The sequence below is a fragment of the Mycteria americana genome, chromosome Z, assembly GCF_035582795.1.
Source record: "Mycteria americana isolate JAX WOST 10 ecotype Jacksonville Zoo and Gardens chromosome Z, USCA_MyAme_1.0, whole genome shotgun sequence".
Classification (NCBI taxonomy): Eukaryota; Metazoa; Chordata; class Aves; order Ciconiiformes; family Ciconiidae; genus Mycteria; species Mycteria americana.
In genome coordinates, this window is record NC_134396.1 from 19,375,066 (window position 1) to 19,397,778 (window position 22,713).

A 22,713-nucleotide genomic window follows, 5' to 3' on the forward strand; every position below is an offset into this window, starting at 1 on the left:
AAAAATAAAGCAAAGCCATTTTTATGTCCCCAAGATAGATAAAGTCATATTTTCAGAGTTAGTGTGAATCAACATATCCCCAAATCTATAGTAAGTCTGACACAACAGCTCTGATAGCCTTTAAGGCAATTTAACAGTCAGCATGGTGAACTTATCTTGCAGAGAGATCTGTTCTGAAATGGGAGTTTGCCTTTTGTAGTCTAAAAGAAAAGTGGCCTTGATAAACCACTTACATGCATCTTGTCCAGTTATTTTTTTTTCACTACAGAAACTGAGAATGCTGCTTCTCAGGTCCAAATTAGGATAATTTGATTTTAGGGAGACCTTAGGAAAGGAGCCCCCCAAAAAGCTAGCAGTAAGATGAGAAAGAAGGTAAGAAGTCAGTTTGCTAGTGATGAGAACTGTAGGTGCACACTTTTATAAAGAGTGCATTGTTGACCCATTTCAGCATCAATTTTTTAAAAAAAATGTGCAATGAATACATGCAAAATGCTGAAAAAGTGCCATTCCCCCATAAAAGTCTGAGTGCTGGGTTATGCTTAATATTTCATGTTTTAGAAGTTTCTTGTGTTGTAATCCCTCTCGCAGCTTCTAGTAGAGAGGTACATATATTTGCAGATACAGTTCTTCCAGTAAAAGTTCTAATGAAATACATTTACATTAACTGGCATTTTTCTATTTCACTTTATGAAAACAGCCTAAACAAATATCCTTTGCCATTAAAAATAAAAATTTTAAAAAGTCATCCCCTAATCTGGTATTTTAATTTCAATCATGATGTATGCAGAAATATTTTTAAATTATTCAGTCACTCTTACCACATTTAAAATATGATTGCCTCAAAACACTTACCATGAGCCAGCTAAGGAATATTCCTTTGGAATTTTTCAGAGGATAACTAAAAGCAACTCTATGCACAGTTACCATCTTTCTCCAGAGTGGGATCTTCATCTATGGATTCGGAACTATCCTTCCGGCCAAGGAGGAGTCAGCTAGGAGCTTGCTCCCACTTGGCGACAGTGAGATAACCTCTGTCGTGGCGCAGGAATCCTCATTGCAAAGCAGGAACTCTCTCTGCAGGCAGCCAGCTCAGGGGAGGCAAAAGCCACAGCGTTAAAGATATCAGGCCATCTCAGAACTTGGGACACGTAAGTCTCAAACTGACTTTGCCTATATCAGATCAGAAGAAAGTCTACCCTGTTTCTACATGTAATGAAAGTTATGATTTTGTAGTTATCGATCATGTTATCAGATCAAGAAAGTGAAAATATGATATCAGAATAGAAACCTTACCAATGTTCACAGCAAATAAGAACTATTCCTCCATTTCTCATGCATGCCAGTTACTTTAATTGAATTTTTCTTTGTTGTATAAGACACTTGCTATAAATTGCAATGAAATTTTATGCAGGTTCAAGTAACTAGATTATACTATGGACACAGTAATTTCACTGGTACCCACCACAAATGACTTTATTATCCTTGGAAGACCAGTGAAGATGCTGCGAATGTGTACAGAAATAGAATAAATACACCCTACTTGGCAAGGATTTATAAGTGAGCTCTAGTGAAAAGACTAATTCTGAGAAAATGAAACAGCTGCAAGAGTGTCTATCTTATTTAAGATGGCTTGGTTTAATGATTGCCTACGCTGCTGTTGAAAGGTAGACTGCAGACATTTCCATCTGAGATTATTACTTATTACTGAAATGTGTACAGCATGAAGCAGCACAGAATTCTCCATGAATTTTTACGTACAGCAGAACACACACGATTAACTGTCGTTCACTTTAGCTTTCTGTTGCTGACAGTAATATCAGGTCAGCATTTCATTCATATGCTTCCTCATACGACTAGGTTCTCTATGAAAAGAAACATAACGACAACGGATCAAGTAACAGCCTACTAGTCCAATTTAAAACCTTGCTTGGCTTCTTTTGACTGATTTGGACTCAGATGCAAACCAAGTCAGAAACCATATTTATTTAAAGATAGCTTGCTAAATTCTTCACCTTAGCACTCCACTTCATCTTTTTCTTCAAAGGGAAAGATTTTTCATTTCCGTGTGTGCTCACTGAACATTAAACACAGACAGCAAAGCCAAATCTGTAATACCACAAATGATGTTATGGCTGATGGTAAGAACAGTAAATAATCACTCATTTTATTTTTCACCCTAAATTTTGATCCAACAGTGCAACCTCTACCAAAGACGCAAAATACCTCATTGCAAAAAGTAAAAAAAAAAAAAAAATCAAGTCAGTTACCAAATGAGGAGAAAGAGCAGCAGCAAGCACTGCAATCCCATTTGTGGAACCACTAGGCCTTTGTAGACCTGATCCAGTTGTCCAAGGCCACCTACTTGTCCTTTACAATAGTGGCACAACTGAGGTGTTCAGGCACCTGGTCAGGCCCCTTACTACAAGGCTGGTTGTGTCTTAGCAAGAACTATGAGATTGCGGTCCTATGCTTCCAACCTCAAAAGCAGACATCATTGGGCTGTAGTTAGGTGTAGCCGGTGCAGCCAGCTACTCAAGCATATATTCAGCCTCCCAGTGTGTCTTTCACAGCTGATGTTGCAGTAAGCATTCGCCCTCAAGCTGTAGTAATTTAAAGTTGGTTTAAAACTACTGTGCGCATCTCTATGGTAACGTGTCTTTGGACCTCCCAACTGCAGCATGACGTGAAATTATCGAAGTTATCATTGCCAGACAGTTAGAAATTGTCTAGCTGGATCCTCCCAGCCACCAGAAAATCTTTATTTATTAGAAGTAAAGCCTTTTCAAGAAGCAGTAAATCGGGTGGACATTTTTATCAAAATATAAACAGAATCTGAGATTGTTCTGATTGACTTGATATAGTAAATTCTGATTGACCTGAAATATTTTTCCAGGATTTTATCTTTGAAATATTTCTCTTGTTGAAGTGACATTTCCAAATAAGCAGGAAATCCAGTCCCCATTAACTTCCCATCAGCATACAAGTCAGTTGCCAAGCAAATTTCTAAGCAGACAAGCAGCAAAAGTTTGAAAGGAGTTTAGAGAGGATCCACAGAAGACTATGTTTCCTGTTTTACACTTAATCCTGTGATAGGCAGCAATGAAAGTACTGTTTTATGTCACACATCTGTGCCATGATTTTTTCCTGTCCATGGCATACACGCTGGTAGCGGAAAAGAAGATATGCCTACTGTTGTCAGGTACCCATCAGTTTTGATAATACTTTGAATAGACAAATAGAACTGCTCTCCTCCAGAGTGAGAAAGAACATAACTGATCATCAAAGAACAAATGAATAAAGAGATTTGGCAGCTGGTAGACAGAGGATGTGAACTGTGACCAAAAAGATCCAAGAAGTCCACACATTTAAATGTATCCTGCTTTGATCCATTCTCAGCAATGGCAACACCTCTGCAACTGGTCAAATGGGGGGGGAAAAAAACCAAAAACCAGCCAAAACCGGAGGGAAGATACCAGAAGATGGCTCACCCAACCTGCATACACCAAGTATGCATACAAACAAACAAAAGGATGCCCCATCATCCAAAGAAGGCACACTATCCTCTTCAGCGATCCTATGCTGAAAGAACAAGTGAAAAATAAAAATCCTGTAAGAGAGAGTGGCAGATCAACAGAAGGGAGTGGTGGCAAGAAGCACTGCTGGCATCTCCAAGTGGTGCAAATCTGGTATACTGCACCCATGCCATGCCACTACCTCCTTCACTCATCAAGAAATGTTGAGCGCTTATCAGGGAGAGTTAGGAACGAGGCATTTGGAGAAGCAGCACTGCCCAGCCCAACTACTAGCTACAGCTAAAATAGCTAAGGGCTGTGTGGGAGATACGCTGCCAGCTCTTTTGGTCTCTGACAGCTCATTAACCAGAAGAGGAGATATCAGGGCCCCATCATTTCTTTCTAAAGAATTAAAAATAAAACGTGGGAAAATTTTCCAAAAATTTGAACAGCCTTTTGCCCATTGCTATCTTCCTATCTGAAAAAGGCCAAATCTTCATCTCACTGATGTCAGTGGAGTCTTTCCAGTAGAAAGATTTGCATCCTAACAATATGGAGTTGTAACTTCTGAACTTGGCCATTTTTACCAGACTACATGTATGAATGGAAGTGCAAAAAGGTACCAAGTTTTTACTGTTGTATCATTGAACACTGTTTTGTATGTTAAGCTCTTTCATTAGATTTTGAAATAAAATGCTGTTCTTCCTTCAATGATAAGAGGTGATACACCAAAAATCCAGAGTACTTGTTGGTAAGCACCTTAAAAAATAATCACATTTATCTTCTTCCTGTTCTGGTGTTCAGTTAGAGAGCTAGCTCTGTTAAATGTTCTTACAACGTCTGTCCACAATCAGATTTAACCTGATCTCTCTCCTAAAAGTTTCTGAAGTGCACAAAAGTTTATTGCTGCTCTTTACCACTCAGATATTCCTAAATCTGCCTGATGACAATATCTTGTAGGAGTAGCTCTCCAGCCCAAACTCAAAGATGATCATGTATGTCTCGTATCCATTTCACAACATCAATAACGGAAACTGAAACACCTTGCAACTGTGAGCAAGTTGCCTCCATTTTCCTTCATGTTGTTCCAGTGGGTCCTGTGCAGCTATACTACATGAGTTCCCGAATAAAACAAGGGTATGTTGAAGACATTCATAACTCAATTGCTGTGTAACATGCTATAAGCCAAAAACCATATGTGTATCATAAAATACCAATTTGTAAACATACTCATATCTCAGACTTGGATAGGTAAACTGCATTATGTATTGACACCAGAGAATAAGCGTGAGCATGGTAATTAAGGGTCATCCTTTCACAGGCAACCATCTTCATTAACCATGCAGGAAATCAGTGTTCTCTGATAAGACTTTATATGTGAGCTACAGGAGTACAGAGCCCTTTTCAATTTTAAGCTATCTGCAGACTATTTGCAATCAAAAGAAAAATAACAATAAAGTGAACATGAAAGGATGGCCTTAAAGGAGTCACTTTCAGCACAGCAGATTTTTCAAATCTAAGGCGAGGCCACAGATGCCTTGTAGTGCTAAGGGGGAAAAAAATCCTTGATCTAAAAATAGCCTCTTGTATAAATCTGGTGGAACCCATGAAAACAATTTCCTTCTTTGAAGATCATTCATTACTGAACTCTTTGAACTGTATGGATGCCCCCTAAGCCACTAAAATGCCAGAGGGCCAAAAAAGATCTGTATGTGCATCAGCTGTTCTAGTTAATGCATACCTGCAAACAGACAACAAAGGAACCTTCTGAGTTGATAGTGTAGGAAAGAAACAAACAAAGGTAAGCCCAAAGTCTAAGACTGTTGGTTTGAACTATTTTTTGAGATAATTTCTTACCACCTGCAAGTTTTCCTTCCTGAACTCTACAAATATGTGCTGGAACAAAATGGTAGGTGTTAGGACAAAACCCAGGAACACGCTGAAATGCAAGACTTTGTTCCACATACATTAATGAGGGCCCAAACCTGCAAGAGCAGCATATAGGTCTAATTCACTGCAGGATCTTACCAGAGGTCATACAATATCCTCACGCTTTCTGGTTGAGTGCAACACTGATCAGGCCCACTAGTTTTTACGTTTGTGATAATTTTACGATATTTCACTTTCTTAAACATCTGGCTTCATATCTGAAAGAAGAAGTCTGATATCTCTAACACTAGAATGCACAGAATCTAACTTAAAATGATGAAATTTTAAATATATTATTTTTAAATCTGGGACAACTCTTATCTTGAGCTTGAGTCTTTAGTAACAGCTATCAAACACACAGTTTTCAATCTACTAACCGTGTGAGAAACAAACAAGTTCTGTTGCTCACTCCAAGCCCACCTGAAGGACCAGAGAGGTAAAAGGTAGCTCTGTCAAACTGAAATGAGCAAAAATGCCAGAATGCACCAAAGAAACTGCTGCACCAAATAAAGTGACAACATTTATACACAGTCACTTTTGAAAGAAAAAACTGCCATTAAGATTAAATTCGTTCCCATGCACCAGACCCACAGAGCTAATACACTGTCTGAGTCGTCTCCTGGCAATATCCTATTTGGGCCTGGAATATAGGAGTGCATGCTGTCATTTCACAAAGTTGTACCAGAAGTATCTCCATATTACAACAATTTTGATTGTTAAGCCCTGCTTGGTGGTTTCGGGGGTTTTTTTGTTGTTTTGGTGCAGGGTTTTTGTTTGTTTGTGGGGATTTTTTTTTTTTTTTTTTGGGGGGTGGGGTGGGTGAGTGAGGTGTCTTTTCCCCCCTTTTGTCAGAGCTCTCTTCAGGACAAGACCCTCCCAGCAAGCTCCCTTTCCTGTCTTATAGTAAAAGCATTGATTTAGCTGCCAACATTCTTCTCTCAGCTGTCATGACACCACAACAAACCAGCATGGTTTGTCTGGAGCAGTAGTCCAGACAAGGAGAAAAAACACATGAACCTAAGAATTTTTTTCCTTTCAAGAGTATAGAGCTTGCACTGGCAAGCAGATTGGTTAGTAGTCCTCGATTTGTCTAGACAAATATCAGATACATCTCTCTTGCTGTTAAATATTAAATTACATAGATTTAGAAGGAGTCCTCTGCTGTTGTGATGGGGTGGGAAATAAAACCACAGAAAAGCACGGACTATTAGGTGACTTTAGGCAGCAGTGGATACATCACTACTACTTTGTAACACAGAACAACATCTATGCTTTTCCTGTTGCAGTGAAACTGAAGTATGATTGAATTGTTTTAAAGCTCATTAAGACTACCACAAATAAACTCCAGAAGAAGCATGTTCAAGATGATTGCCACAATCCACAAAATTCCTTAGCGCTGAGTTGCAACCTACATTTTTGTTGTGTAGCTATAAGATTTGGACAGAAATCACTAGATTCAGACATCGCATCTCCTCAAGACTTCCAAGCGTCATCGGCATCCTGTGCCACCAAGACAAATCTTTTTTTTTCCCCAAAACACCTCTCTACCCACGTGCCCCTTCAGCTCCGCTTCCTTTGGCTTACGTCTCTGTCCCGGCCTCCTCCAGCCCATAACAGAAGCTCCATCCACGACCACCCCAATTTAGGCTAGATTGATTACTTTCTTTTCACTTGTACAATGATGTCTCTCTCTGCTTAGCTCGTCTCTGATCTTCACTTCATCCATCTCTTCTCTAACCATCCACTGCACCCTCATAGTACTCTAGCTGACCTTTTTTACGTCTGCAAAAACCTCCAGAACAAAGACAGCCAAAGATTTCCCAGGTTTCCACGAGCACACTGTGGCCATCATCCAGAGCCCCATGGGGACAGGAGCAGCAGCTGCAGCCCACTGCACCAGGTCCACGGCCCACTGCACCATGTCCATGAGAACATAGGAAATAAAAACTTTCAAGATGTCTTGCTATCCTGGCCTCCCTCACTTTGCAATCTGAGGCAAAGGGAAGCAGCCTGAAACGAGGCTGCGTCAAGGTGTTTGACATGGCAGTTACTCACCTCTTCCACAAGTCACAATGCTGCCTGGCACATAAACACAGCCCTAACCATTCAACACATGTGAATGGTTTTATTCTGGAATGGAACATACCACCTTTTCCTGAAAGTTTGTGTTATTTCCCAATATAATTAAACAGCTCTTTAGGAACGGCTTTCTTTGCGACAGGAGAAAGTAGTGATTCATCAGGGTGGGACTCTTTGGAATGGATGGATTTTAGGGAAGTGGTCTCAGAGCCAAGAGGAAGAGGAACCCAGAATAGCCAACAGTCCAGGAGGCAGGGGACTCACATGGGAGAGCTTCTTCAGACTCTTTCAAAACAGAGAACACAACTTGCCTCATCTCCAGAAAACACCCTAGACACCACGTTACCACCTACCCAGGGGTCTCTGAGTTTCAAAAGAAATTTGTTTCACTTTGGAAATGAACACACACAAAAGTTAAAGCCTCATCTCCCCCTCCTTTTCTAAAAGAGATTTCTTGGCTTTCTGACTAGCACAATGGCTTGATAAGTTGCATATCATAAATGGTCACAATGATTGTTAAACTGCAGGAGAACGACGAACACTGATAACATTCAAGTTCACAGTGCCTTCAGACAGCCTTCCAAATCTGCGACGGGGGAAGAAGAAAGCCTCTTTTGCTGTCCCTGTGGCGAAATGGCTGACCTAAGAGCAAAAGGAAAATAGAGTGCTGGAAGCAGCTCCAAAGCTAACTTCAGAGACCTCGTGCCCAATTCCACATTCGATTAAGCTGATCTTTTTTAATAGCACTAAAACGTATGCTGCTGGTAAGTATACCACTATTTTGATTAAACCACGCATAAAATGAGAAAAGAATCAGACCCCGCCCCTCCAAATATAAACAAATAACTTTTAATTAAATCTAACGGGTTACAGCTCTACGTACAAACTGGCTGTGAGCACAGTTTGTCCTAGGCTTATAAATAGCTGTTGAATAGCTCGTTTTCCAATAGCTACATTGCTTCAAAACTCCATTCAGCCCACTTCAGCTCATTGCCTTACCTTGCTGTGGACATCACCGATCCTACTAATGCAGAGTCTCTCAGCTAACTGTTGTTTCTTTGGACTTCTTACGTAAACACAATTTCATAATATCTATACACATGCTCACACTTGGCTGCATTCTCTGTGAATTCTGTGTGCTGGAGTCCAGGCAGCTGAGATCTTTGCAATTCCTGCTCCACTCTTCCATGCTATGAAACCAACCGACATTGGTCCAGTTTTCCCATCTTTTTAGAAAGCAAGCTGCCTCTGCAGATGCAGTATGAATCCAGGGCAAGAGATCAATGAATTGCAAATCTACATCAAAATGAGTTCTGTATTTTCAAAGCGAGTAACACATTATTAAGAGCTTAATATTGAGACTGACTCTAAAGTAGCACCATTTAGCTAATGGGCTTCTCAGCATAAATCTAAGCTCTACCCTGCCTATATTCAAGATATGAAATACTTGGCACTGGATGGCCAAAGCAGTGGGTAGAGATATACAGGGATTTTTTTTAACAGTTCTCCAGAGTAACTCTCTATTCACAGAGCCAGAGGTAATCCAAAGCAACAGAATGTCTCTAACACATTTTGTTCTTTTACAGCTGACAATACAGGTGAGAAAGGCATTTATAAGTAATGGGATGCTGAAGGCTGGGGCAGTGGTTGACACAAATGGTTGACCTGCAAGGGAAAAATAAAGCTCATGAGCAGATGGACTAATAGTCCTCTCAAGCGAAGGAAGTTACCTACACTAGCAGTACCTCCAGAAGGCTGTGCAGCACGCCATCTTACTCAGAATTAATAACGTATCTCCGGACAGCACTTCTTCCTCACACAAAAGGAAAGGTGATTCAAGCTTCACAAGCCAAAAGCACCAGTGTTTTTGGGGAGTCGTGGGACTCCTATAGAATGAGCTTGTCGTACTTTATGGCCTGTGAGAATTGCCCCAAAGAAGATGCCCTCGGAGAAGCAAGGGGACAGTCAGCTGTTGCTGCCCTGCAAGACCAGTGACTTACTAGGCCAGAAATGCACCCACTAAACTGGGCCAGAGGGAGACTACCACACAAGAGATCATCAGGTGGCAGTCGTTTCGGTAAGCTCATGTCCTCAACCACAAAATGATGCACTTCAAACACACGTGCTGCGTTCCACAATGCTCCGTACATTTACCTTTACATTGGTAAAGGTGACTGTTGATTTTCTGGAGCCATAATCCTGCTACCATTGACTTAGTTTGAAGTCCAGAAAATACCGGGTTTGGTTACCATGACAACACTCCCCAAAAAGAGTTGAACTCTGCTACACCATAAAACACTTCACATGCTATTTCCTAGCAACCACACAGGTACATACAGCCTTTGCTGAAGGCAATTTTAGATAAGTTACACGTACATTAAAGATAATTCTACAAATTTCACGTACACCATGCATCTTTCACTTTGGGCTACACTGAAAAAGCCTCTGAGACAGACTTGAATCTTTCAAAAAAATAAGAGGAGCGACCAACAGGCAGACAGGAAATGCAGGCAGAGAATGATCTACGTGGAAAGTAAAGTACCCTGAGATCTGGCAGCAGTGCAGATGGCACAAGAGGGAAAATGTAACCCAAAGCATGGTTTCTTTTCCATCTCTGGTTCCCCTTCACACCACTACCTACACTTCCTCCAAATCTTACTCTCCTGGACTTGAGTTTTCAAGCAACAACACTTTTGAGGGAGTACACAGATAATCCAAAATAAGAATACAGCAGGCACACAAACAGCATGTCTGCCTTGTACTATGAAGATTTTAATTTAAAAAAACAAACAGACAAACAAAAAACCCAAACAAAACCCCAACTCCGCTTCTTTTTTGCATATAGGACTAAGGCTTATGAATGTCCCCAGTTCTGGTTGCATTAATCCAACAAGCTTACCCATGAGCACACAGCATTTCAGAAATCACTAGGATCTAGAAACAATACTCCTTTTAACTTCTACAGGCTTTAGGTATCATTATGCAGAATTCAGAACTACTTCACAGAACATTGCCAGGTTATTGAAAATATGCTCCTTACTTCAGGAATACCTATGCTGTACAATCCAGCCTGGTACAACTACCTGATCTAGGAACCCATGGATACAGAAGAGGTACAGCAACCTGTCTAAAATAACAAACTCCCGGAGAAGCTGAAGGACTCCCACCAGGAACAGGAAATATTTTTGTGAGTCAGGTGCTTAAATGCTCGTTACAGCAAATAGGGCAAGCTCATCATCCCAATGTGATAGATATCCAAGGCACAGAGGGGCCACTCAAGCCAGCTGAAAGGAAATGTCTACAAGAGATGTTTGGTAGCCTTGCCTCTCTTAGACTACCCACAGAGCAGGTGTGATGTTTAGTTTCACAACCTAAACCTGCTCAATTACTCTGCGGACTAAACCACTACTTAAAGTATGATAGATGACTAGATTATTCCTCACCTGAAGGACACAAATGGGAAACTATGTGCCCATTTTCTATATCACACCCTAGTGTGATATTAAGCTTTCTCAGCTGCAGGAATTCAAACCTATCTCCTGCATCCCAAGAGCATGTATATGGCACAACTTCTCAGCTTGCATTACGTCTTTCAGCCATGTGGTCAATTTTATTTGAAATCCCTCTGCTCTGCATTCAGCATGACCATGGAGTATTAGAAATTGTCAACAGATCCACATCAAGCTTCTCAGAAGGTAAAACCTCAGAGTCTCGTTTTGTGCATAGCAAATGGTACAAAGTAGAAACCAGATACTACTAATGCTCAGTTTACCTAAAACTCTTTGGTATTTTGGGCACTGAAAGCAAATGTTCCAAAATAACTTTTTACTGGAGGACCTGGAGGGTGCAGGGGTTCTGAGACACCTGTTGACTCTCAATGCTGAAATGGCTGAGGCTCATTGTTCTCTTCCGACGCTTCTCTTTTCCTATACAAACTAAAGTGGGGAGGGGGAAAGATGCATTTTATATTTAATGATATAAACGCCTATCACCCAGAACAGTTTTGGAAGTTCAGAATGTTGTGTGACTCAATACCAAGTAAGTTTAATCTACCAGGCTGCTCTGTTTCCTTTGCCAAGTGGTTTATTATTTTCTGAAGAAATGGTTTTCTCCATTCCGTAACGCTTCTCCTGTCTAGCATTGCTTAAGAACACAAATAAGTGCTTGTTGAAGTTTACCTGCACCATTTGAAGGAGGAATGGAAAGGTCACATACAGAACAGCAAATCTTTGCGAAAGTCCTTTTAGTGTATTCATTTAAGAAGTCTGGGCTTAGTCCAAGAAAAGCGTTTCTCTACTAGCAATTTTCTTTATGGTAAGAGTTATTCAGGCCAGCACCTCTTGGAGAAGAGCTAGCCTAAATTAAAAAGGCTCTGCACTGCAACATAGTTCAACACTTTTTGGCCTGCCCAAATTTTTTTCTGCCAGCTTTGCAGCCCCAGAGTTATGTTCAGGAGGACTCTGATGCCTTAGGGTGTCCTATTGAGTTGTGAAATGGACCTTCATCACACTAAGTTACAGAGTTGGGAGGTCTGTTTTCCAAGTTTATCTTACATCTGGTACGTTCCACATCCTACAGAATGTACTAGCAGCCAGTTAAACAGTAGTACACTTCAAACAAAACAAGAAGTGCAAGAAGTACAGTGATTTTTCTTACACATGATACTGCTTTAAAGAGAAGAATTGTATTTGAAATCAAGGCAATGCTTAGGGTTGCATTTCTCCGGGACCTAGGGACCTGATGCAAGTCTCTCAGGATCTGGATTCCACAATACTCTCCATAGCACTTTATATTTGTATTTGGCAGCTGCATCCTTTTCCTATTCCCCCAGATTAAAAAAAAAAATCGTAAAAGCTAGGCGCTTGACCTATTGGGGTGCCTCCTTTGCCTCAATGCGTCCACCTTGGAACTTAATGCAGACCAACATTGGTAAGAGATACTGTCCCATCGTCTTTCTTCTTACTTCTGAGCTTTGCTTCTAATAATTATTTTGCTATAGAAAAGCCTGAAAACTGTCAAAACCTCTTCCTAGTGTGACTGACTTTCAAGAGAGGTTCATAAACAGGTTTTTCTCTTCCACAAAGAACACAGCATAAGAAGAACCAAACTATTGCAACTGCTGTTCTTGTCATTTCAAGAAGAAAAATAAGATAAAGTAATCAATAGAAGACTGCAGAAGTTGGGGGTTTTTTCCCACTAGGCTATACGTTATCAACAAGAGCCTTCCTAGTCTTTTAAGTTTGGCTAGTGTTTAAGTATCAAGATGTTCAAGTAAAGCATATCTATGCATGCACTTTTGCTTAAGATTTGTATTTGGCCATAATTAAAAGATGTATTTGTAAACATAAATAAGGTAAACTTTTATTATCTTTTCAAATCCCCAAGGAAGTGTCCAAGAAACTCTTCTTCTTGCTAAACTTACTTCTTACTTCTGGCACTTAAGAACCGGCAATAGCTGAGCAATGGGTCAAGCAGCCATCATACACTATCTATCGTCTCATGCTCAATGTTATGCCTCAGTGATGTAAGCTAAATGCCTTGTATCTTTATCTAAAGCTGATGTAGGGTTTGAGGTATTAATACTGTTTGCTGTCGTGATACTGTTTGGTTTTATTAAGGAGAGAACATGGGCAAGGAATGGCCATACTCGAGAGTTTCTGCCCAAGTACCTTAGTAACATAGCGTATGGCTGGGCACCAGAAGCTGTGGGTCCTTTTCCAAATTAGGATGCAGACGCATCTTGTAATACTTAACAAGTCCACTTAACATATTTGTCAGGTAACCTGCAGATATTTGTTACTAAGCTTTTGAGATCCACAAAGAAACGCACACACGCTAGAACCGTTGAATAGTTACTCATAACTAGTGTAAGCAGGATGTGACCAACACATATGAATGCTCTGAACAATTCAGAACTTTTTATTAAGGAAAGGAGAAGAAAAGAAAACAAAAAAAATTGCATTTGTAACACTAACCTCACCCCGATTAATACAGATTAGATGGACTTAAAAAGTAAGGTTTAGATAAGCCATATATTTTTAAGTGACATAGGATCGGTTTTGTTTTTTTATTTGAATTGCATCGGGTTGAAATCATTGCAAGTTCATTTATTTTAACGGCAGTTTAATATTATGCTATGGATGAGTGTTAAAACATTTATAAAGATAGGGTCAAATGTAAATAATGCAATAACCTGATTGTGTAAACAACTAAAGAACAGTCTAGAACAGAAAATGAAGACAGATGAAGCAGCATGGTTTAAGTGGGTTGAATAGTTACACAACTGGAATATTATATTAATATATAATAGTGCTAACAGCCATTTGACCCATGTATTTTTGTCCCCTAAATACAGTTAGATGAGATTTCAACACAGCTAATACGTGCAACCAAGCACTACAGGAGTTAAAACCATGTGGTATTACTAGACACATCTTCTGTACCAAAATAACTAATATCTTTCTTCATTTTTGAACTTCTATGGAAATAAGTATTGTTATCATGTAATATTGGAGAACCATATTTCCATGCTTTTCCAATTCTTATAGCCCATCAGGTTATCAAGTACTATTTTGCCTTTATGATAGTTCTGTAATATTCCAACCTTGCTTTGGTCAGACAAATACTCAAGTATGATATTAACCTGTAGGAAATTGTGCCAGGAGTGGCAGCAAGAATGGAGGCTCTAATTTGGTTTAAAAATGATATAAAATATTTTACAGATCTTAATTCTTACAAGAATGGAAACATTTCTACTATATAATTGAAGCAGTTGTTAAATAAAAGCCCTTATCATTTCCCTTAGATGCTTGGGACTCTAAAATTGTAAAAAGAACTGAAACTATCCAAAATAATATTACAGTGCCAATTATGAAGTTCAAAAACATCTGAAATACATTCACTTTTAATAACCAGAAAGTTGACAAATATATTTGTTTATAAGAGCACATGATGTAATAACAAATAATAAACAATGAATAAGAACAGAAAAGGGCATTACCACTTTAAAAAAAATCTTCTTTTCAAATCATAACTTAAAGAATTGTGCAAGAATTTCTATTTTGCTCTCCTCTACATTAAACAAAATCGTATTTTTTCTTAAGTATTCCACTCTGAACTGTAAAAAAAATATCCCCAAATCCAAGAAATATAACATTTTACGCCAATCCTGCTCAGACTTTGTCCCTATCACTGATTATGCAGGTTCTGCTGCTGAATGAGTGAAACAGTCAATGTAGATGCAGACAATTCTGCAAGTTGCTCAGCATTTGAACAAATTGACTATGGGTTGTGGTGGTGGTTTTTTTTTTCTGTGATCTCTCTCACTTACGCTTTCCTTAGATGACTTTTGGATTTTTTAAATTATAGAAGAAGATTATATAATCTTTAATTTCTTAATTATATTCTAACAAAATACCAGGATCTATTTAAGTCCATGTAATTACTTTGTGACATGATATCCTGCTTTATTAGTACAACAGAAAAGTAACCTAAGGTGCAGCTGGGATCATGGCACCATTTGTTTTGACAGTAAGCCTTGGCATAGGGCAACAAAGCAAAATTTAATTCTTAGAAAACCTTCAGGGGAGTTAATGAAAAACTTACTCTGATATTAAAAAAAAGGAGAAAAAAAATCCAGAGCAATCATCTCTTTTTAACTGCTAAACTTAAGTGAAGATGTTGACAAGGAGGTTGCAGCAGTGCCCGCCTTAGCCACTGAGAGGGGGACCCAAGCCTTCCAGATTTGGGGTGAGATGACCCCACAGACACAGCCCCTGCCCGCCCCTCCCGCGGGCATCCCCTAGCCCTACACCAGCAAAGCGTACCTGCCTAATGCCTGCAAATCCGAGTGGTTCGGTTCTCAGCTGGACATCCACGCCCAGCAGCAACAGTTCATTTTAACCAGATACGGGAGGAAGAAAAAGGGATGAGGAAAACCCAACAGCGAGTACGGGCTTTTTGCTGTTGAGAATTAAGCAGAGGGAGATTTTATTCCGGCATATTATCACCTCTCCCAGACGTGACGCCCGCTCCCTGCCATCAGCCACAAAGCTCGAACAAACCTTTCCCCCGGCTCCAACTCCAGGAGCGGCCTCCGCCCAGGGGCACCCCGGAGCCACCTGCGGGCTGCGGGCGCGGGGCGGAGGGAGCCCGAGGGCCCCGGCGGTCGCCGCGGGGGGGCTCCAGGCGGGGGGGCTCCAGGCGGGGGGGCTCCAGGCGGGGGGGCTCCAGGCGGGGCGTCCCCGGCGCAGCACCCCCGCAGCACTGCCGGCCCGGCCCGGCCCGGCCGCCGCAGCTGCGGTGAGGCAGTGGGCAGCAGGGCGGCCGCTGCTCGCCGCTGCATCCCGCCTGCCGAGGCATCGCCTCCCTCCCCGGCGGAGGCGGGGGACGCTCCGGCTCCGTCCTCCCGCGGCCGCGGCCCCCAGACCAGCCCCCCCGGGGCCCCCCTGCGGAGCGGCCGCGGTTTACCTTGGCGCTGGCGGTGCTGGTCTGGGTCTCCGCCTCGACGCCGCAGCAGCGGGGCGCCCTGCCCCGGGCGGAGGCGCCGGGCTCCCTGCGCTCCTTGCGGCGGGGGCCGGCGGAGGGCGGCGGCTGCTGCCGGCTCTGGTAGGCGAGGACGGAGGGGATGGAGTCGGCCGCGTCGGTCTTGATGAAGAGGCCGTGCAGGGTGGCGGCGCCCTGCGAGATGGTGGTGGTCTGGTGGGGGGAATTGGACTCGTCCGAGTCCCGGCAGTAAATCACGCCGCTCTGCGAGACGTGGATGCTGGGGGCGCAGCCCATCCCTTCCTTTCCCCACCCCGCCCCACCGCACCGCCGGCGGGCCGGCCCGCTCCGCTCCCACCGGCCGCCGCCCCTGCGCCGCGCACCCCGCGGCGGCGGCGGCGGCGGCACCGGCAGCGGCACCGGCAGCGGCACCGTCACCACCCCCCGCCGCTGGCGCTGCCCCGGCCGCTCCCGCCCATGCGGCGCCTCCCCGGCAACCCCGCCGGTCTCCCCGCGCCGCCTCCAGGGTCCCCAGACCCGTTAAGCCCCTTCCCCTCCTCGGCAGCGTCTTACGAAGCGCCTGCGGCCACCGGCTCCTTCAGCCGGGGGCGGGGGGAGGAGGAAGAAGAGGAGGAGGAGGAGGAGGAGGAGGAGGAGGAGGAGGAGGAGAAGCATCAGCATCATCATCGGTGGTGCAGCCCCCTCCCGACCCTGGCAGAGGGTCTGCTTTCAAGCCCTCCGTACATACAACATGACACACCCCCACACACACCCCCAGTTGTGCCAAATACTTTTTCTTTTTCCTTTTTTTAAAGCAGTTAAAAATACTTATTTCGACAGTCAAAATGCGCCTACTTTTCTTAGCCATGGGTGACCAAATCTCAATTGTTTGGGGGGACTGCATGGAGGAGTTCAGAGCCACACAGCACCCACCGCAAGCTAGGAAAAAAGACCAGGATTGTTCCACAATTTTTAATGCTGTTTTTCAATTAGGCCAATATTCAAAGACACAAACTGCTATTTTAGCCTATATGTCTGACAGCTGCCAATCCCTGTTTCCAGTCCCTGGGGAGATAATCAAGCAAAACATTTAATGCTGCAGAGATCTACACACCTTCTAGCCTTCCCCAGTGAATAGCTTAGCTTCATTGGCCTCAGCGAAATTACCTATGAGGTGTAAAGCTAAATGTGTGGTTTTCAAGTCTTTGCAAGATTTTAGTTTAAATCTCTCTGTTTTCAATGGCATGTTATAAATCCTTCAAGAACTGCTAATGTCATCCCAGCAGTATGCTGCCTGCCTCATACAGCATTTATGTGACACCCAGTTACCAACGAACACTTGTGTATACACCTTTTCTTCTCCTTGGAGTGTTACCTGATGTTTGATTGCTGTTTCTCCACCCAGTTTTTAGTGAGTGATGTAAAAATACTGGAGATGTGAAGCACAGTTGGTGCAAGGATTGTGATGATGCATGACATAGTGCTCTGAACATGTTATTTTGACTCCTAATACTCCTGAAGCGCTTTCATGGATTAGAGACCAGTCTATTCAGAAGTGATGGCTTTACAGCTAAAATGCCTCAGTTTAGAGAGACTGTTTGAGCCTTTATCCTCTGTCTCTGCTGATCCAGTCCATGGGTCATTGTAATTATGGCAATACAGACATTCACTCATCCATCAAGAACTGGACTGAGATCACCAACCTATTTGACAAACTATGGTCTTCCAGTTACCAGGGAGAGCCTGTGTTGGCCCTAGTAATCAAATTTCTCTAGATAATTTTTATCCCCACTAGTTGTCAATGTTGACAAACCAAGTTGTGGCTCATATCCTGCATTTGCTGCAAGTTTGCACGCTGCCACGCTGCTCTGCTGGTGGCTGTGTTTGAGGACCACCTTGAAGACAGGCTCAGCATGAGCAAAATGAAGCAGACTACACTTCATCACCCAACCATGCAGCCTTTCTTGCTGCTTAGGCTGCAGTTCTGGATGAGACCTGCCTGTTTCCCAGAGCATAATGCACTTAGTTACAGATGAACACATCCTAAACCTGCATTTAATAACAAAAGAGCAACCAGTTGTATGTACTCCTTGCAATATTTTCAAGTCTATCTTCATTTCTGTTAACAGTTGGGAAACTAAAGTTGGGGATTTGAGTTACCTGCCCTAGACCACACCTGAGACGTGCAGCAAAGCCAGGAGCTCAGGAATGCCACTCAGAACCCATACATTGGTGTAAATGACATTGCCCCAAAAGACTTGTAAGAGTTGTTGACTTCATCTAGTTTGAGACACTGTTCATAGGAATTTACCCACCCCAGGTATCAACAACATCTAGAATTTTAATAAAGGATGTGAATGTAAACTGTATTTTGACTTTGCAGACTGAGCTTGGTGAAAATGTCACATCACACCCTAAACTGTGTTGCTAGCTATTCACCATCCATTTTTTCTGAACTGGTATCAGTGGTAAGTTATTTCATCAGTCAGTCAATACCTAGGTTTCCTTTACATCCCAGTACTCGGGTTTCTGCCCTGTTCCTACTGAATTCTGTGACAACTATGCTATTGATTTCAGACAGAATTGCAGGCACCTGCCCACTCTCACATGGATTTCCCTTGCCTAGGTATAACATTTGAGTTGCTGTCAGAGAATAAGTTGTAGGAATAAGAAGTCACAGCTCTGGAGAAGCTTTGCTAAATGCAGCTCTCAAGTAGCCCTCCCTGTGCTGTTGATTTTGGGGTAATGGGGAAGGATCACCACTGAAGAGGATAAGCCTGCCTGTGCAAGGTGCCAGAGTGCTTGAGGAGTGAAGGCTGCAGCATGGGGAACTATGTGGACTGCTGAAAAGCAACAGAAAAGTGGGGAGAGTAACTTATGCTTTGCTTAACAGCAGAATCACAGAATCATAGGATGGTTGAGGTTGGAAGGGTCATCTGGTCCAACCACCCTGCTCAAGAAGGACCACTAGAGCTGGCTGCTCAGGATGGGCATATCTGGATAGTTTTTCAATACCTCCAAGGATGGAGACTCCACCACCCCTCTGGGCAACCTATTCCAGTGCTCAGTCACCCTCACAGTTCCCTCCTGATGTTCAGAGGGAACCTCCCACGTTTCAGTTTGTGCCGATTGCCTCTGGACCTGTCACTGGGCACCACTGAAAAGAGCCTGGCTCTGTCCTCTTTGCCTCTTCAGGTATTTATGTACATTGATGAGATCCCCCCTGAGCCTTCTCTTCTCCAGGCTGAACAGTCCCAGCTGTCTCGGCCTCTCCTCATATGCATGGTGCTCAGAAGGAACCCAGAGAGACGGAACAAGCAAGAGATGATTAGCATGAGCAAAGGCTGGAGTGGGGCAGAGTGAGTGGGTGCAGAGAAGGATGACTGTCTGCCGCTGAAATAGGAAGTGAAGAAATGGAAAGTTAAAGATGCCTTTTCCTAACATCAGTACTCCTCCTGCACCTTGCCTGTGAGAAGACAACCATGGATTTACTGGACAGGGGGGAAGAAGGAATATTTAAAACACATGCATGAACACTTGCACCACCTCTTATGGCACGCTCAAGTCATGCTCCTGCAGTCATCTTGCTGCAGTCTGCCCTGACTGATGCCCACTAAAGCGGAAGGCTTTCCTGCGAGCAGCACGTACTAATTAGACCAGGGACTTACAGGAGGGACAGTTAATGTACTGAAGCAGACTCTGCCCTCAGAAAGCATACTTAGTATGACCCCAGAATTAAGCCAGTGCATCCGACCACTAGAAGATATTCACATGCACCAGTTTCTCCACTACTAAAGAGTCTTCGCTGGCTTTAGTTGCAATTGTATAAATCCTAACAAATTTTATGCTCACAGGAAACCAATTTCTTACACATGACTAATTTCAGCATGATGAATTTAAGCATATGAGTGATTCTGGAAGCCATCGGTGAAACCCTGAAGCGTCTCGTCTTTTTTTCCAGTAAAAAGCAGTGGATGTACTTTCCCTATGGTGTTTACACCTGCAAATCCCTCCACAATGAGGAAAATATACTCGTCCAAACTTTATATCCCTTCCAAAGCCAGTCATAGGCTTCACTCTGACCTCAATATTAACACTCTATGCTACAAGCAGATTGGTAAGTTTATGTTGGCATTACTGGAAGTAACATCTGTAAATCCCAGTTCACTGCAGTAAGAATAAACTACTTCAGAGGTCACATTTTACACAGACTTAAAAAACTGGTACTTGAGAACCAGCTACTGAAGACAGTTACCTCTATTCATGGTTCATTTACTGTAAAACCAGTTTAAGAATGTATAAATAAGCCTGTACAAAAAAAAATTTACTAGGCTCTTAGGAGGCTCAATAGTTTCTCAGTCCTTTCATATTGGTCCAACAGATTTCTAAACTACAGTAAAAACTAACATGCTGCATACCCAGATTAGAGCAAAGTAAATACCTAAAAATTATTTAAATTATCCAGACTACGTGCTGTGTTTTTAACTTAAAATAGATATGAGGAAAATAATAATCATGGCAGCTAGAATAGAACTCTTCTCTGTATACCTCTATTTTGTTAAAAACCCCTACCTCTGTAGTAATTTCATAATCTATAATAGATTATCAAATGCTAACCTCGTGCTTTTACTCATCAACAATACAAGAAATAATGGTGCTTGGAAAATAGAAAGATATTAAATACAAGAGGTGAAGGTTATTTCTTTTGCCTGAGGAAGAGCAGAATGTATTTTTCAGTCCACAAATCCAATGACTCTCTCACCAAGGTAATCAAGAGTAACTTCACTGAAAGCAATGACCTTTCTCCAACTCAAACAAAAAGCAAAATCGAGTCCTATTTTTTTTCCCTGCCCAAAACTCATTTCATTTCATAACTTTGAAAAATAATTTGTTGCAGCAAAATAGTGTTTTAATTTATCATTGGTTTGTTATACTGTGTTTGCATACTAAGTTCTGCGAGTGCTGTGAATAACAATCTTCCAATAGCAGCACCCTACAATAAGATACCCTCAGATAGGTATTGCTCAGACAGAATGGGTTTGCTGGGATTACTTGCTAATCACACCATAAAACCTGACTCTGGCCTTTTTTTACAGTCAGATTTTGGCTGGCTTAGACAATGCCAGCTATGTCAGTTTTCCCCAGAAGCTCATAAAATACTTTGCACTATGGTTATTTTGCAAGTGGGGAAACTGAGCCACGGAGAAGCCTGTTTCCAAGCTTACTCAAGGGAGCAGAGCTAAAGAGGGAGCTCATTCTGATTCCCTTTCCACTAGCAGTCCGTGCCGCTGTAAATGCTGTGAGGCACAAATTGTCCTGAGAGTACTGGGAGGGGCAGGGGCTTTCCTCCACTCTCTACCTCCTCCACCCCTTTGTGTGCGAGCAAAGGAGAGCTGTGGCTCCCACCCTTCTCTGTCTGCAGCTGCTGCTCTCTCCCCAGGGGCAGGAGAAGATGCAGTCCTGAGGTTTTGCTCCTCACTGCTGACAGGTGATGAGCTGCCCCAGGGACGCAGATTTCCTGCTGGGGACAGACACCTGCAGTCATTTTCCCTATAATGGGTCAGCTTGGCACTGTCCTTCATATCAGCATATTCTTGAGAGACACAGCAACCCTTTACTACACTGCTTTGAAGAGGAAGAGTAACGTAACTATAGTAACTATAGGCTTCAGCCAGCAGCAGTAGCATTATGTGTTAGCATTATTCCCCTTAAGGAGCTCAACTTTTGGCGTGATGTTCCCACATACTTCTAGTTATAAGCAAATTGTCTAGGACAACAGTGATCACATCACATTTAAAAGGCACAGACTGCTGTTCTCCACCAAACCCTTTGGTGTGCCTTTGAGCAGGACTGAATCAAGTACTTCACAGCACTCAAAGTTACGAAAAGCGACTGCGGTTCTCCTCCCAGCACTGAAAAGTCCCCCAGCAAGACTTCAGTGGTCGTTCCCTCACAAGAAGCTTGTTCTTTGCTCGTTATTACTTAATAACACAACTCTCTCTCCCTTTTCTCCCTTATTCTTCTGCGGGAATACTCGAATACCTGCACAGCAAGCCCCTCTCGGGCGGTCGCTGCATTCACGGGAAGCCCTCGGCCCTGCGCACCGGGCACTGCTGAACGCGGCTCCCGGCGAGCTGCGCCGCGCCGAGCGGCGCCAGGCAGGCCTGTGGCCCCACCAGCGGTCGGCGCACCTCCGCCAGCCCCGGGCTGCCGCCCGGAGGGGGAGATCGCCCGGAGGGTGTCAGCACCCTCGCCGCCGTGCCCCGGCTCTGGGCGCCCCGGAGCAGGGGGGAGCCCCGCGGGATCGCCCCGCTGCCCCCCGACCCGCCCGGCCTCCCCTTACCTTCCATCCCGGCCCGTTCATCCTCCGAGGAGCGGGAGGGAGCGGGACCGGCGCTCCGGCGCGGCTGCCCAGGTGAGCGGGGCGGGCCCCGCCGCTGCCGGCGCCTCCCTCGGGGCCGGCCCGGGCCCCCGGAGCTCCCCCGCCGCCCCGCGCCCGGCCCCGCTGGGCTGGAAGCGCTCCAGGAAAATGAGTTTCGCCGCCGGGGCTCCCCCGGGGAAGGAGGGCGAGCCGGCTTCCCCGAGCTGTCCCGGCCGCCGGCCTCTCCCCCTGCCTGCGCCCCGTACTGATCGTTTTCTGCCCTCGTCGGGAACATCTAGTAACGGGGAAAACCGCCCGGGGAACGTAAGGTGAACCAAGTGCTCTGAG

At 43.6% G+C, this 22,713-nt stretch overlaps 1 protein-coding gene across 9 annotated transcripts in view; it reads right to left on the reverse strand.

The window, feature by feature from the left end:
* PDE8B (phosphodiesterase 8B) overlaps nt 1-16,334 on the reverse strand; it is a 79,811-nt gene extending 63,477 nt beyond the window's left edge. For 8 of the 9 annotated variants that reach the window (XM_075527478.1, XM_075527483.1, XM_075527477.1 and 5 more), the window contains exon 1: nt 15,990-16,309. In XM_075527478.1, coding sequence (XP_075383593.1) covers nt 15,990-16,301 — 312 coding nt within the window. In that variant the 5' untranslated portion in view covers nt 16,302-16,309. Of the gene's footprint in view, nt 1-15,989 lie in introns of all 9 variants that reach the window. The other variant, XM_075527475.1, reaches the window with a different exon arrangement.
* Between the last annotated feature and the right edge of the window lie 6,379 nt (nt 16,335-22,713).